General features: G+C 42.5%; 1 protein-coding gene across 3 annotated transcripts in view; it reads left to right on the top strand.

Annotated features, from left to right (window-relative positions):
• NALCN (sodium leak channel, non-selective) overlaps nt 1–14,983 on the top strand; it is a 314,747-nt gene that overhangs the window by 187,476 nt on the left and 112,288 nt on the right. For 2 of the 3 annotated variants that reach the window (XM_070800447.1, XM_070800446.1), the window contains 2 exons: nt 1,090–1,188; nt 11,987–12,061. In XM_070800447.1, the coding sequence (XP_070656548.1) occupies nt 1,090–1,188; nt 11,987–12,061 (174 nt within the window). The remainder of the gene's footprint in view (nt 1–1,089; nt 1,189–11,986; nt 12,062–14,983) is intronic. The other variant, XM_070800448.1, reaches the window with a different exon arrangement.

Raw genomic sequence — 14,983 nt, 5'->3', positions numbered from 1 at the left:
TCTGCCACTCCATTCCCCTTTTATCTTCAATCTATCAACTTTAAAAAGACTCATATTTGGTGTAATATTAACAAAGTACAGTTAAAGTACACACATAGATTGCAAGATACATCCCAATTTCAGATTGCTAAAATGTGAAAACCAATGTGCATCTTAAAATCAATGGACTGCGGTAGTTTTCCACGTTTATACATACCCATTAGAATATATAGTGTTGTAAACCATCTACAGACATTTTTATACCCTTGGTTTTTAAGATCAGTATGATATTTTCAGTTTGAGGAGCACTGCTCCAGCGCATGGCTGGCCCTGTCTGGAAGGAATGCCCGCACACTCCTCTCACTGCTATAATTCCACCCCATGCTGAGGCCAAGTTATGTTTGATCATGGGTTTCCCTCCTTACAAGGGCTTTCCTGGTGGCTCAGATAGTAAAGAATCCACCTGCCATGCAGAAAACCTGGCTTTGATCCCTGGGTCAGGAAGATCCCCAGGAGAAGGGAATGGCAACCCACTCCAGGCCTCTTGCCTGGAGAATTCTGTGGACAGAGGAGCCTGGCGGGCTACAGTCCATGGGGTCCCAAAGAATCGGACATGACTGAGCGACTAACACTTTCACTTTTCCCTCCTTACAAATTACTAAGAGTAGCAATTTTCAAAATTAATAGAATATATACTCTCAGTTTAGTTTTTAACCAAATATTGTTTTTGAAATCTTTTAATACACATAAAGTTAATTCAGACATTAATGTATATAATATATATAGTCATATAGTAGCAGTCCATTGGCTGAACATGCCTTATTTGCTTCTCAGTTTCCTTCCTGGAGACACAACTTAGGTGGCTTTCCAATATTTTGCTCTTACCTGTTGCAATGAATACATTTGTACTTTGTGTCCAGTTGTGCAAGAGTTTCTTTAGGGTATTTGGTTTAGTCGCTAAGTTGTATTCGACTCTTGCAATCCCATGGACTCACCAGGTTCCTCTGTCCATGGTATGTTCCAGGCAAGAATACTGGAGTGGGTTGCCATTTCCTTCTCCAGGGGAACTTCCCCCACCTGGGGATTGAACCTGAATCTCCTGCCTTTCAGGAAGATTCTTCACTGCTGAGCCACAAAGGAAGCCCTTTAGAGTATATACCAGAAGGTAGAATCTGGGATCCTGGTTGCTGCCCAGATGGCTGCGTGAAAGTAAGTCACTCAGTTGTGTTCAACTCTTTGCGATCCCACAGCCTATCCAGTCCATGGAAGTCTCTAGGCCAGAATACTGGAGTAGGTAGCCTTTCCCTTTTCCAGGAGATCTTCCCAACCCAGGGATTGAACCCAGGTCTCCTGCATTGCAGGTAGATTCTTTACCAGCTGATCCCCCAGGAAGCCCAAGAATACTGGAGTGGGTAGCCTATCCCTTCTCCAGCGGATCTTCCTGATCCAGGAATTGAACTGGGGTCTCCTGCATTGCAGGCGCATTCTTTACCAACTGAGCTATCAAGGAAGCTCTAAATGACACCATGCTGCTGCTGCTGCTGCGTCGCATCAGTCGTGTCAGACTCTGTGCGACCCCATAGACGGCAGCCCATCAGGCTCTCCCGTCCCTTGGATTCTCCAGGCAAGAACACTGGAGTGGGTTGCCATTTCCTTCTCCAATGCACGAAAGTGAAAAGTGAAAGTGAAGTCACTCAGTCGTGTCCGACTCAAGCACACTCTAAAACTAAATTTTCAAAATTGCATGTGTTAATTTTATACTACCCAAAAAGTTTAGAGACTGAAGTCACTTCCCCAGGTCACTGGAGATTCCCTTAAGCATTATCAACAATTGCTTTATTCTCCTGTATGTCCTCAAACTGACAGTTATTTTCATGAGGTCTATCAAGCCAGCCCAGTTTGATTCAACACAGTTTTCCTGAATCTCAGCCACTCTCTATAAGTACTAACCTACATCCTGGCCTTCGTTGGGAAGGCTTAATCTGTGCTCTCTGAGCCTACAACTGGTAGAGAAGTTGTACTAGTAAATACAAACCAAACACAGATAAAAGCTATTATCATAGAGACACTCAGGCATGCTGTGTTTTTGATACACATGATAAACATTTGCTTCCTGATCATTCCATATCAACCTGGTCTGAAATTTTTAAAATATTGGCAGTAAAACAGCTAGAGATTGTTTTTGGACAAACACACAAATATGTGCATGGAGATGATAGTGTGTGTTAGATGTGCATCGCTACCCTTTCCAACAACATTTGTAAGTTAAAATCTCAATTTCATAAGCCTCTAGGCTTGAATTTAGCTGAAAAAGAACATTTTTGCTAAGTTGTATGAGTTTTTTGTTTTTGTAAGATACTACAAAGCATTTTAACCCAAATTGCAAAAAAGAAAAAAAAAAGCCTACATACATATACATCCTCTGACTTAATTTTTATCCACACTGGCCCATGGAGCCACACAGCCTGATTTAGTCTTCTCAGGGACAAACAAGCATGTGCCAAGCAGACAAAGAAAAAAGGTTTGGCTGCAGTTTCTGGAACAGGAAACAGCAGGCTCTCCCATCACCCCCTGAGGGCACCAATTTGTAGCCCACAGTGAAAATCAGGCTTAAGTATACAGCAGATGCATATTTATAACCATTATCTACTGTTCCATAAAATGTCTCTCTCATCTACCAGGTATGTATTCTGAAATTCTGTCCGTGACTGATTGCAATTTGCCCAATGCTTATGAAATCCATCTTTCCCCCCCGACTTTTGTCAATGATTTGGGGATAAGAATGATGAAAGACTTAAGCAGTTGAAAGACTCCTTATTTTTCAGTGTTTTTCACTTTATTATTGTTTCAAAGGAAAGCCCTGTGATGTGAATACTGAAGGAGAGAAAATGTAATTAAGCGCTCATTGTGGATAGTCTTTTTGTTACCTTTGAAGTGCTTACATTAACACAGCAATCTCTTGATTTTGCTTCTGTAGCGGCAGCTTTCAGAGAATAGTCATGTTTTGCTGACAAAAATGGGCCTTCCAAAGTGTAAATTAAATAACTTGATTTTATAGAATTCATTTAAAAGTGCATCTGTGTTGAACATTTCTCATTTTGCATTGCTCTGATTACATTTGACTTTTCATTGACCTATATGAAAAATGAAATAGTTTCCAACTACAGCCTGCAAGGCAGCTTAGGATAGTGTGATTATGGTAAAAAGGTAATGAGGAAAAGAAATGGTAAAAAAAAATAATAATAATAAAAGGGAAAAGAAAACTGCAAGATGATGGGGTATTGCCCAGATTCCTGCTGTGTTTCTACTGTATCCTTGAAAATAATTTAAAAAAAAATTACTGATGAAGTTCACCATAGAAAAGGAAATAAGATTACAGGTGACATTTCAGCTAAAGGGTTGTCTTTAAGCTATATAAACAGAAAAAGAAAATCATAAGAGAAAACTTGAGAAAAGAGCTGGAAATGAGACAGAAAGATAGGGTAGGTGTGGAACTATACGCTGGTGGAGAGAATTCAAAATAGGATACGAAGCGACAGAGATGGAAATTCTCAGTTATGAAAAGCCATTCTAAGATGGTGAGGCCACTCTTTTGAGGAAATACAGTGTAACCTGGAGCAGCCTGAGTCAGGCTAACCTAGCCTCTCCCTGCGGTGGAGAGAACAAGAACCCTCGTGTGCTGTGCAGGGTGGTCATGTCACAGCAAAACTGGGGGACATAGGACACTAAAGAGCACACTGCTTCCCTGGTTGAATTTCACTAAATGCATTGTGGGTAAATGGAAGAAAACCAAGCTAATACTCTGTGGTTCAGAGTTTCACACCTAAACCTAGCAAATGCCTCAGCTCAGGTGCACCTGGCGTTTTTAGTAGTGAGAGGAGTTATAGAAGAGAGGTCCTAAGAAATCGTGGCCTTCCCTGATAGCTCAGTCGGTAAAGAATCCGCCTGCAATGCAGGAGACCCCAGTTCGATTCCTGGATCTGGAAGAGTCCCTGGAGAAGGGATCGGCTACCCACTCCAGTATTCTTGGCTCCCCTTGTGGCTCAGCTGTGAAGAATCCACCCAAAATGCAGGAGACCTGGGTTCAATCCCTGGGTTGGGAAGATCCCCGGGAGAAGGGAACGGCTACCCACTCCAGTATTCTTTCCTGGAGAATTCCATGGACTGTATAGTCCATGGGATTGCAAAGAGTCGGACACGACTGAGAGACTTTCACTTCACTTTCAAGGAATCAAAGTAACTGAACACTTTGCTGCCACGTGAGGACCGGAGCCATTGCATTGGAAGCCCGCTGAGCTGGAGGGTCAGTGCCCCACCAAGAGGTGGCTACCTCATTCATAAAAATTCTAGGAAGGAGACTTGCCAGGGTTGCAGAGATCTGTGTCATTTCCCACACTAAATGCATGGTCAATGCTAAAAATACCTTAAGCATAGGTGTTATAGTCTGAGAAAATCTGAGAAAAAGTAAGGAATTAGATACCTGGACAAATAGTTATTCTCTACTTTTTCATTAAGATCAGTGATTCATAATGTATTGATCATAAAATAAGAAAATGGGTATATTATTAATACAGTCATTGTATATTACACGGTAGGACAAATACATGTGTTGCGTGTTAATATAATGTGATATTACAGATCTGTTGCAAGTAGTGAGTAGCCAGTGCATGAAAATGTAGATGTGAATTTGAATTTCTTGTGTTAAAGCGCTGCACATACTGAATACCATTGTGTTGAGAGTATATATGTGCTTTATTTAACAAAGCACAAGAGGAAATGAAGGGATATATCATGACCCTTTCCCCCCCACCCCGAAATTGCATCTTGAAGAAAAAATAGTGATTTAGATTTCCATGCCCCATTATAAATTTAAATATTATAAAAGTTATTAAAAATACATACACACAACAGGTTGTGTAGTTTAGAACTGGCAAAGCGAAAAGGGAAAAGGGTTTCACTGCAAATGATGATGCTCTTGTAATTATGTGTGACAGGTCCCTCTAAAAGTTCTGTATTATATCAGTAGCATTGACTATATTTAACGGTTGTGTGCTAAGGCACTTTAGTCGTGTCTGACTCTTTGTGACCCCGTGGACTGTAGCCTGCCGGGCTCCTCTGTCCATGGACTTCTCCAGCCAAGATGACTGGAGTGGGTTGCCATGCCCTCCTCCAGGGGATCTGCCTGCCCCAGCCTCTAACCTGTGTCTCTTCTGTCTCCTGCAATGGGAGGGGTCTCTTTACCACTGAGCCACTCGGGACATCCCATTTAATGGTTATGGAAAGCCTTTCGTCACCATGCAGGTGGCACTGGTAGTAGATAGACATTGGCTGAAAATAAGATTCAGATGTCAATGTAGTGCCCTCAGATTATTAACAAGCCTTACTTCAGCTTTCTATGAAAACAGAACAAACAACAACAAAAAGTAGGCTGAGAGGATTGAGGAAAGGTTCTTGCTTTCAGAATGAAGCTCTGTCCCCCACTCCGATTAACCCTGGGGGAAAGAGAAATGGCCGAGTCAGGCCCAAGTCAGACTGCACCCTGCACAGCCCTGGGTTTGCAGGAAAAAGATGTCTCCCTGACAATGTAAATTAAATACGATGAGAACCAAGCTGCCACCTCCCTTCACGTCAGTTTCTTTACTGCAGTGGTTATTGCCACGTTTTTAGAGTCTGAGAAAAGAACTACAAAGTAATTCTCACCTCCTCGCGCTCAGCTCCAGACTCAGCCTCCCTTGCATGTACTATTCCCACTCCAGAGAGACAGTCCAAGCCAGACCCCGAGTGTCCAGTTGTCACGTTAGCACCACGCCCTCCCCGTCAGGAACACGTGACAAGCATCTATAAATGTCTGTATCCAAACAGAGCTTCAGGAGAAAACTTGAGCTCCACACACATTTTTAAATACGGTTTCTGTTTTTGCATCTTCGTGTTAACTAAGCATTGTGACATCACGTCGTGTTAACTAAGCAGGAAAGCCTGAACATTCAAAGACATTAAACGAACTTAGGTTTAACGATGTTGTTCAGTCACTCAGTTGTGGCCAACTCTTTGCGACCCCGTGGACTGTAGCCTGCCACGCTCCTCTGTCCTCTACTATCTCCCAGAGTTCACTCAAATTCATGTCCATTGAATCAGTTTAATGAGAATTTAAAGGTTTAGCTCATGACAGTTTAAAGCACACTTGACACACTCTCATATACTGTTCTTAAATTCGAGACCAGAACCTGCCAAGAGGTTTCTGCCTGCAAAGCCCCTTCAGCATGTTTTCTAGCAAAGCCAAAGCGTCTCCTTTTTGAGTCTTGCATTCTCTCTTCTGTGAAAACCAAACTCTTACCTCCACAAAGATGATCAAGTACGGCTAGAATCCCTCAGCTTTCTCTCTGTGCCCCTGCCCTCGGAGTAGCTTTATTTTCTCTTTCCTCCAAAAAAGAGGTATTATATCTACTGTTTTTTAAATAAAGTGACAAAACGTTACATATTTAATAACTTTTGTCAAATTGCGCTTAACACTGTCTAGTTACTATTCAGTGATCCAGTTTAAAATAACTGCATTGCATGCATTTTAAAAAAGAAAGAGAGAGAGAACTTCTGAAAGGGAAATTTAAACAGAGAAGAAAAAAATGTCATCCCCTCCTGATTATTACAGCCTTGCTGTCACTCCTCCCAGCCTCCCTTGGTGGCATTCGGGCACACTGCCCAGCCCCTCAGCCCACCTCTCGGTCTCGCCCAGCCTCCTCCAGGCAGCAATGCCCAGGCCGGGCTCACCTGCCCACCAGGACCTAGCCCCACACCCCCAAGGCCCCGTCTTTGCTCATGCCACCTGGAAAGCCTTTCTCACCGCTCTCTTCCTGACAGCATCTCCCTTCTCCTTGGCATCTTGGTAGCACTGTGCCAGACTCTCTACCAGCCACTCACAATCTTACATCAGCAGCCTTCAGAAGAGCCCCCCACCCCCAGACTCATCTGCCTAGATCAGCTCTCAGAAAGCAAAATGGCTTGGCTGGCACAGAACTGAAGCTGGGAGATTCCGATGGGGTTTAGTTCCGGTTGGTTGTCAGTCTTCACACTCGTGTGTCCCCCTAAGTCCCCATTTCCCTTCACATCCCTGCTTTCTGAGAAGAAATAGTAATGTTCTCTGGGATGAAACATGAAGGAGGCAGAAGGGTCTAGAGAGAGACCGGGAGTGAAGTGCTTTGCTGATAAGGCGGCATGCCACACCCAGGGCAGCAGCAGTATTGCTTCCAACCTGGGGGTGTTGACACCCAAGGCTTGTCTTGTAACCACTTCTTGTCTGAACTTGTCGGGGAGATGGCCTTGCTAGGGGCCCCATGTGGACACGGGGCCATCTGCACAGAGCTGGGTAGCTGTCTGAGAGGTCTAGATAGAGAGTCTGAAAGACCCCTTCCCCACCCAAAAAAAAAACCCCAGTCTTCCTGAACCCCCAGCTGGAATGGCAGAACTTCCAACCTTCCCTGAGACTTGACAGCCTGTGTGTGGAAACAACGGCCCGAGCCAGAAATGAAGTTGACAGTAGCAGGGGTTATATGAAAGTAAAAGTGTTAGTCACTCAGTCTGTCTGACTCTTGGTGACACCTCACACTTAGCCCACCAGGCTTCTCTGTCCATGGAATTCTCCAGGCAAGAATACTGGAGTGAGTAAGCCATTCCCTTCTCCAGGGGATGTTCCCAACCCAAGGACTGAACCTGGTCTCTCACACTGCAGCAGATTCTTTACTTGTCTGAGCCACCAGGGAAGCCCTAAGAATACTGGAGTGGATAGCCATTCTCTTTTCCAGGGGATTTTCCCAACACAGGGCTTGAACCTGCATCTCCCACATTGCGGGCAGATTCCTTACCATCTGAGCCACCTGGGGGTTGTATGGGGACCCCCAAAAGATATATCCATGTTCTAACTCCCAAGCCTCTGAATGTGACCTTATTTGGAGGCCCTTTCAGATGCAATTAAATTAAGGATTTTGAGATGTGATTATCCTGGATTATCTGGATAATCCCTAAATTCAGATGACTATAAGAGATTGAACCCAGGTCTCCTGCATTGGAGGCAGATTCTTGATTGTCTGAGCCAACAGGGAATCCTGGGTCAGGAAGATCCCCTGGAGAAGGGCATGGCTACCCACTCCAGTCTTCTTGCCTGGAGAATCCCATGGACAGAGGAACCTGGTGGGCTACAGTCCATGGGGTCTCAGCTAAACAACAGCAACATACCATACACCAGGGTTCTTGGGGGAGGCTTAATGAAACAACCATATAGCTGCAATTTGTTGAGCTATTATCATAGCCGTTATATCATGCAAATGAGAGCAATGAAACTCACAGAAGGCTGCATAGCTCATGGCTGGCAGAGCCTATTTGCCAGTCAAGGTCTCCAACCACAGTTCTCTTTTCCACCAGGCTGCCAGCCCACATCTGCTTAATGCAATTGTGAACTTCATAGCAGTGAGCACACTATTGCATTTGTGTTCCTGACCGGGCACTGTCTGGGGTTGCAAAGAGTCGGACACGACTGGGCGACTGAACTGAAGGCACTGTCTGACACAGAGTCCAATTTAATCGAATAGCATAACCTCACTGTGGTGAAGTAGCCTGCCATCTGTCTGGTGTTGGGGAAATAATTAAAATAAAATCTTCTGACAACCCAGAAAACCTCTGCCAAGGTAGACAGGAAAGCAACAGTTTTATTGTTGGATAAGCCATAAACCAGACTGCGACGGGCATCACACGCAGTCTGCCAAAACAATGGCAGGGACAAAGACAGCCGTGCTCTCGGGACGAAAGCAACCAGTCCGCAAGCACGAAGACCTGACGGCGCCATCTGTTAAATGCAGCTCCCCCTAAATTCACCTGGCACCTGGGGGTGGCCCTCTGTGATAACGAATTGCCTTTATCCAAAGGAAAATCAAACTCTTCATCTCTCCATGATAAATAGGAAGTTTTGCAACGTGGATCCAGGTGGCGAAGTTATATTCCCACCTTCCCACGAAGAAGGAGAGATGGCCCTATTCCTGCACTGTACAACAATGTGACTTATTTGACTTTTAAAAAAGATTTATATACATCTCAAAGGGGCAGAGGAAGAATTTATAAGCACAAGTTTTCCGGAGGAAATGCTCTGAGAAAAGGGAGGGGAAACTGTGGCTTTCCCTTTTTCAATCAAGAAATTTGTTTTTTTCTTTTTAGATTTGTGTTTGCCCTTTCACTGGGGAGAAAATTTGTTAGGTTAGGACACAGAGCAGGGCCTGCTCGAGTGCCCAGCGGGGACAGAAGTGGTGGGAGACAGCTCAGACTCACAGCCGAGCCCTCCAGGTGGCCTTTCTGTATCTGGGCAAGGAAGAGGAGAACGGAGAATTCTCCTCTGAGAGCGCTTTGGTGATAACGTCAAGGTCAGCCTCAAGGTCACAGGAAGAGGGCTAGACTTGGTGTGAACTGTGAAATGTCCTCTATAGCACAAAGTGGTTTAGAATAAGCCTAAATACATCTGGGCCCAGATATTCATGATGTGGTGGATGTGGTGACATCAATAAAAACTTTATTTTTAATCTATGGTCTAATAGAGAACAGATGTGGTTTTCAAGGAAGAGGGAGGTGGAGGGTGGGGCTGGAGTGGGAGTTTTAGGTTAGTAGATACAAACTGTTAAATATAGAATGGATTTAAAAAAAAAAAAAACAGGGTCCTACTGTTGTTACTGTATCACAGGAACCTATATTCAATATCCTGTAATAAACCACAATGGAAAAGAATATAAAGCAGAATGATATATATGGTTCAGTGGGTAAAGAATCTGCCTACAGTCTAGGAAACACAGGAAACACGGATTCGATCCCTGGATTGGGAAGATCCCCTGGAGGAGGAAATGACAACCCAGCCCGGTATTCTTGCCTGGGTAATCCCATGGACAGAGGAGCCTGGCGGTCTACAGTCCATGGGTCTCAAAGAGTCGAATGTGACTGTGTGATCAAGCACAGCACCCATATATATTAATATAAATGTATAACTGAATCACTTGGCTATACAGCAGAAATTAACACATTGTTATCAGTCAGCTATACTTCAATTTTTTTAAAACTAAATCTGTGGTCTAGACCATTCTGTGTCCTCTTTAAGTTCTGGTCGGATCCCAGATGATATGACTGTTAAAATGAAGGGTGCTGGCACTTGTCCTCAGCCAAACATTCTGTCAGAATTTTATAGTAGTTGAAGCTTTTTCCCCCTTGTTCTGTGCTCGGTAAACTTGGAAAAGGCATTAACTTTCGCATAACAATCTCTCTGGTGCTTGAAAATCATGACTAAATTGCCTCGATTTTCTTACCTTTGTGCTTAACAGTCTAATATTAACAAATGGGAATAATTTGCTAAGAGGGAAATTAAAAGGAAGAATATAAATAAGAAATGTAAAGATTAGCAAATGAATGTGAGACTTTAGAGAATTCAAAGTTGAAAAGGGAATTGAAATTAAAATATTTTTAAAATTCTACTTTTTTGTTGTTTTCTCTCTTTTACCTTATTTACCCATTCCAAACGGAGCATATGCCTTTTTTTTTTTTTAATTTGGAAAATACAACAAAAGGGGTGGAAATCTATTTTTTCACACAGGCAGGCACCATTAACATTTCTAAAGTACCTGCTCTTAACGTTTTCTCTAGTGTTTCATTTTGTATGTACTTGTACTTCTGTCACGTGCCATGCTGTGCTTAGCTGCTCAGTCGTGTCAGACTCTTTGCACTGGAGTGGGTTGCCATGCTGTCCTCCAGGGGATCTTCCCAACTCAAGGATCGAACCCAGGTCTCCTGCATTGCTTGCAGATTCTTTACCATCTGAGCCCCCGGGGGGGCCCAAAAATACTGGAGTGGGTAGTCTATCCCTCCTCCAGGAGATCTTCCCGACCCAGGAATTGAACTGGGGTCTCCTGCTTTGCAGGCAGATTCTTTACCAACTGAGCTACAAGGGAAGCCCATACTTCTAACATATATATACTAACTTAATGTTGTAAGCAGTTTTCAATACTGATAGAATTCATGAGTGTATTAGTTATCTATTTCTATATGACAAATTATGAACAATTTAGGGGATTTCAACCATAAACATTTGGTATCTTGTGTGGTTTCTACAGGTCGGGAATCTAGGACATGCTAAGCTGGGTGTTTCTAGCTCAGAGCGGTCCATGAGTTTGCAGTCAAGATTCTGGCTGTGGCTACAGTCATCGGAAGGCTTTACTCAGGCTGGGGGATCTGCTTCTGAGATGGGTCAGTCACGTGCCTGTTGGCCGGAGGTCTCTGCTGGTTGCCACAAGGGCCTCTCCATAGGGCCACTTGAGTGTCCTCGGGAGCTGGCACCTGGCTTCCAGCAGAGTGGGTGAGCCAAGAGAGAGAAAGGCGAAGGCCACAGTGCCCCTTACCACCTAGCCTTGTAAGTCACAGACAATCATTTCTGTAATCCATTGACTACATAGACCAACCGTATTCAGTGTGGAAGGGGACTCTCAAGACTGTGAACCGCGAACTTACCATCTTGGAACTAGCTAGCGCAATAGACATTTGTAGTAGCTGCAAGAATGTTGCAGTAGAAATCTCTATAGCTGTATTAGCTATTTACCTACAGTTAGGTTTTATTTCCAGTATTCCATCATTATAAATAACTCTTTCAGGTACTTTCGGGTATAAAGATTTTCATCAGTACTTCAGATCATTTTCTTTGGATATAGTTTTAGAAGTAAGATTGTTGAATTACCTTAAAATTTTCCTAAATTTCATTTAAAATCAGCTTTATAAAGCAAATTAATATTTTATATTGTCTATTTCAGTTAACAGATGCATTTCCTTGAATGTATTTGTTATGAATATCTTTAAATACCTATGCAGTACTCACAACTGTGTGTTTTTAATGCATTCTATATAGCATATACTTTAGGTAGATATTCTAGATCATATAGGTAATATTTTGATACTTGTGGTGTGTGAGTTTTTTCATTATTATTTAACCATTTTTTAGATCCTCCTGAGTTTGTTTGTTGCTGTTATTTTGGACAACTTAGAGCTTGATGAAGATCTAAAGAAGCTTAAACAAGTAAGTAATGTATGGGGGATTCTTTAGATCAGCATTAAAAAAATAAGGGTAAAGCATGTGCTTACAGGTAATGTTAAATCTGTTCAAGCTTCAAAGCAAATATTTTAATAAATTAACACACTGAGTTGGCAAATATTTTTCTTTTAAGTTTAACCTTCTCTAATATCAACAAAGGAAATTTTTATTGCTCTGTAATTATCCTAGGGATATTTTTATATCATTATTTTGAGTAAAATTAAGATGGGCATGGTATAGTAAATTGAATTTAGATTCTCCTTCAGCCATTACATGAAGGTTGTTTGGAAATGAAATGCCTCAGGGCCAGCTTGCCATTTGGCATAGCTATGTGTAATACTTTCGATCATCATCATAAAACTATTAAGCATAAATTTGCCTGACCACTAGGCACTAAAAGAGAATTTAGTCCTGGTGCTCACAGTAGGTATAAGAAATGGGACAGAATAACTGATCACCTGTGTGCCCAGCTGTATATGAAAACAGACTGGGTGTTATGGCATTGATAATCATTTCCAAAAAATCTCAATGTAACTATGTGAAGATTATGTTATTGATGGCCGAAAGATTACAGATGTGAATCAGTATTCTCAAAGTTTTTGTTCCATGGAGGATACTTGGCTTGAATATTTGACTGTGTCAAGGAGAAGAGACCCTTTGAGAAGCAGAATTTGTGAAGCAAGGGAGCACCTGGATAAATATTCTTGGATCACCCACCTCGGCACTGCAATAGTTGGGATGTTAATAAAGAATATCCCATCTGGAACTTTCCAAAGGCCCCACATATTCAGAATTTTCAAATTGGATCAAGTTGTCTATTTTTTACAAAGCAAAGACATCACCTATTTAAATGTCTTGTTGTTATGTATAATCTCAAAATCACTTTAAGCATTTCACCTTTTTACTCTTGTTTATCTCCAAAGCCCATGCTTTTAACTAAGGATAGTCAATCATATAAAAAAAAAAAAATTTTTTTTTTTTGGATGTAAAGATGCTCGCTGTGAGCCTATCAAGGAAGGATTTGAATTTTCCTGTTCTGAGGCTACACAAGCAAATGCTTGTCTGAGTGTGGTGGACCTTTCTTCCAGATCTTTTCAATTTGTTTCAACAGCAACAGGCTTTTCGTATGAGAGTTGGCAAGTTCTTTGTGGCATTGATGTAAATACTTCTGGCTTCTAGTTGTAGAATAAATATGTACCAAGTTCAGAATTGACCAACAGTATAATTAAACACCAATAAAGATGTACTGCTGTATAACCACTTTCATCCTTGCTTTACAAATCTGGTATTAAGGATTTAAATGACTTTACTCTGTTATTCCCAAAAGAGAGGATGGGGAAAGTGTGAAAAACTATTTGATTTTCTTAATGTTTCAAGTTCCAGAAAGCACTCTATATTCCAAAATCTATCTTTATTCAGCTTAAACTTTTTTTTTTCAATCTTTGACCCTTTCCACCAGTTAGTCTATATACAGCTACTTATAGCTACATGGACATGAACACGAGCTCTGTATAGTGTCGAGATGCAAACTCCAGGAGGCAGTGAGGGATGAGGAAGCCTGCTGTGCTGCATCCATGGTGCTGCAGAGTCATACATGACTTAGCGCCTGAACAGCGACCATAACAGCCACCATCACAGTTGTTAGCACCGGCTCAGTGCATGTACTTTGTGTTATCACCTTTTTAAATTTCACAGCAACCATGTGATGCAGGTACTATTCTCAGTTTCATGTGATAGGTGAGGAAACTAAGGCACAGAGAAGTTAAACAAGTTGCCTAAGGTCACACAGCTAATAAGTAGCAGAGTTAGGATTTGAACCCGGGCAGTTTGGACCAAAAGCCCAGACTCAACCTCTACACTGTACTGAGTCACAATAAAGCTCTATAAATGCCAACCATGAGTCATGGTGTGCTGGAGGCTCATTCATAGGACCGTTGATAACTTGTGGATAAACAATGATGTTTCAGATGACACAGACATCATTATAGCCATGAAATAATTGTTGATGTGATGGATGGTTTCCTGAGGAACGGAGGTGAATTAAACAACCCAGTCATTAAAGCTATATACAAAGTAGTTGTTTGTTTCCCCTCAAAAAGCAGATGATCTAATCAGAGGCACTGGAGTTGGCACTTTGGCAGAAGGTAAGAGCTGCAACATTTACCCTTCGTTCCACTGATGGCAGACACTGTCCAGAGCTCCTCCAGCCTCAGGAACCTTCTGGAACAGTGACCCTCCTTAGACACAGATATAATGTGCTTGCAACATATTAAGAGTTTAGAAAGGCTGCTAGAGACTGTTACTGTATTTTATTATGATCGTGGTAAAAACAATTGTGTTAAAATATATGTTGACTCATGGACATTTTTCACGAGTCATAGAAGCCAGTGTGAGTCACCTTTAAAATGGAGAAGTTAAATATGAAATATCGAACGGGGCTACGAGAGACAAAGTTGGTCCTTGTGCTTGGGGAAGGGATTATGTCCCCAGGGGTGGACGGTTTGGGAGACAAGGGTAGAAAGCTGGACAGTGCAGTGAAGAAACTAGGATGGGAGAGAAGAAGAAAGAAGTGACGACGTGAACGAGGAAAGCACCCAAGAGATGAAACTGAAGGAAAGAGAGCAGACTGTGACTCCCAGCCTGTGATAAAGGGGGAGAAACATGGCTGAATCCTAAGTCAGGCTGCCCTCTAGCCAAGGACACCAGAGCTCCCTGCAGGGAGAAGCTCCCCGAGGAGCAGGAACAATCCACAGGATCCATTGTGGTGGAATCGGATTCTTCTTACGTAGAAACGTACTTCTTACCTTTCCTCCTTATTTTCTGAAGTCTCCTCCTTGCCCTTTAAGTCAGTGGTTTCCAGCCAGGGATGCTAAGCCGTGGGGCTCTTCAGGGCAAACGATGGAACCA

Source organism: Bos indicus, chromosome 12, assembly GCF_029378745.1.
Source record: "Bos indicus isolate NIAB-ARS_2022 breed Sahiwal x Tharparkar chromosome 12, NIAB-ARS_B.indTharparkar_mat_pri_1.0, whole genome shotgun sequence".
In the NCBI taxonomy this organism is placed as follows: domain Eukaryota; kingdom Metazoa; phylum Chordata; class Mammalia; order Artiodactyla; family Bovidae; genus Bos; species Bos indicus.
The sequence above is the reverse complement of the archived record's forward strand: the minus strand, read 5'-3'. Positions and strand labels throughout refer to the sequence as shown.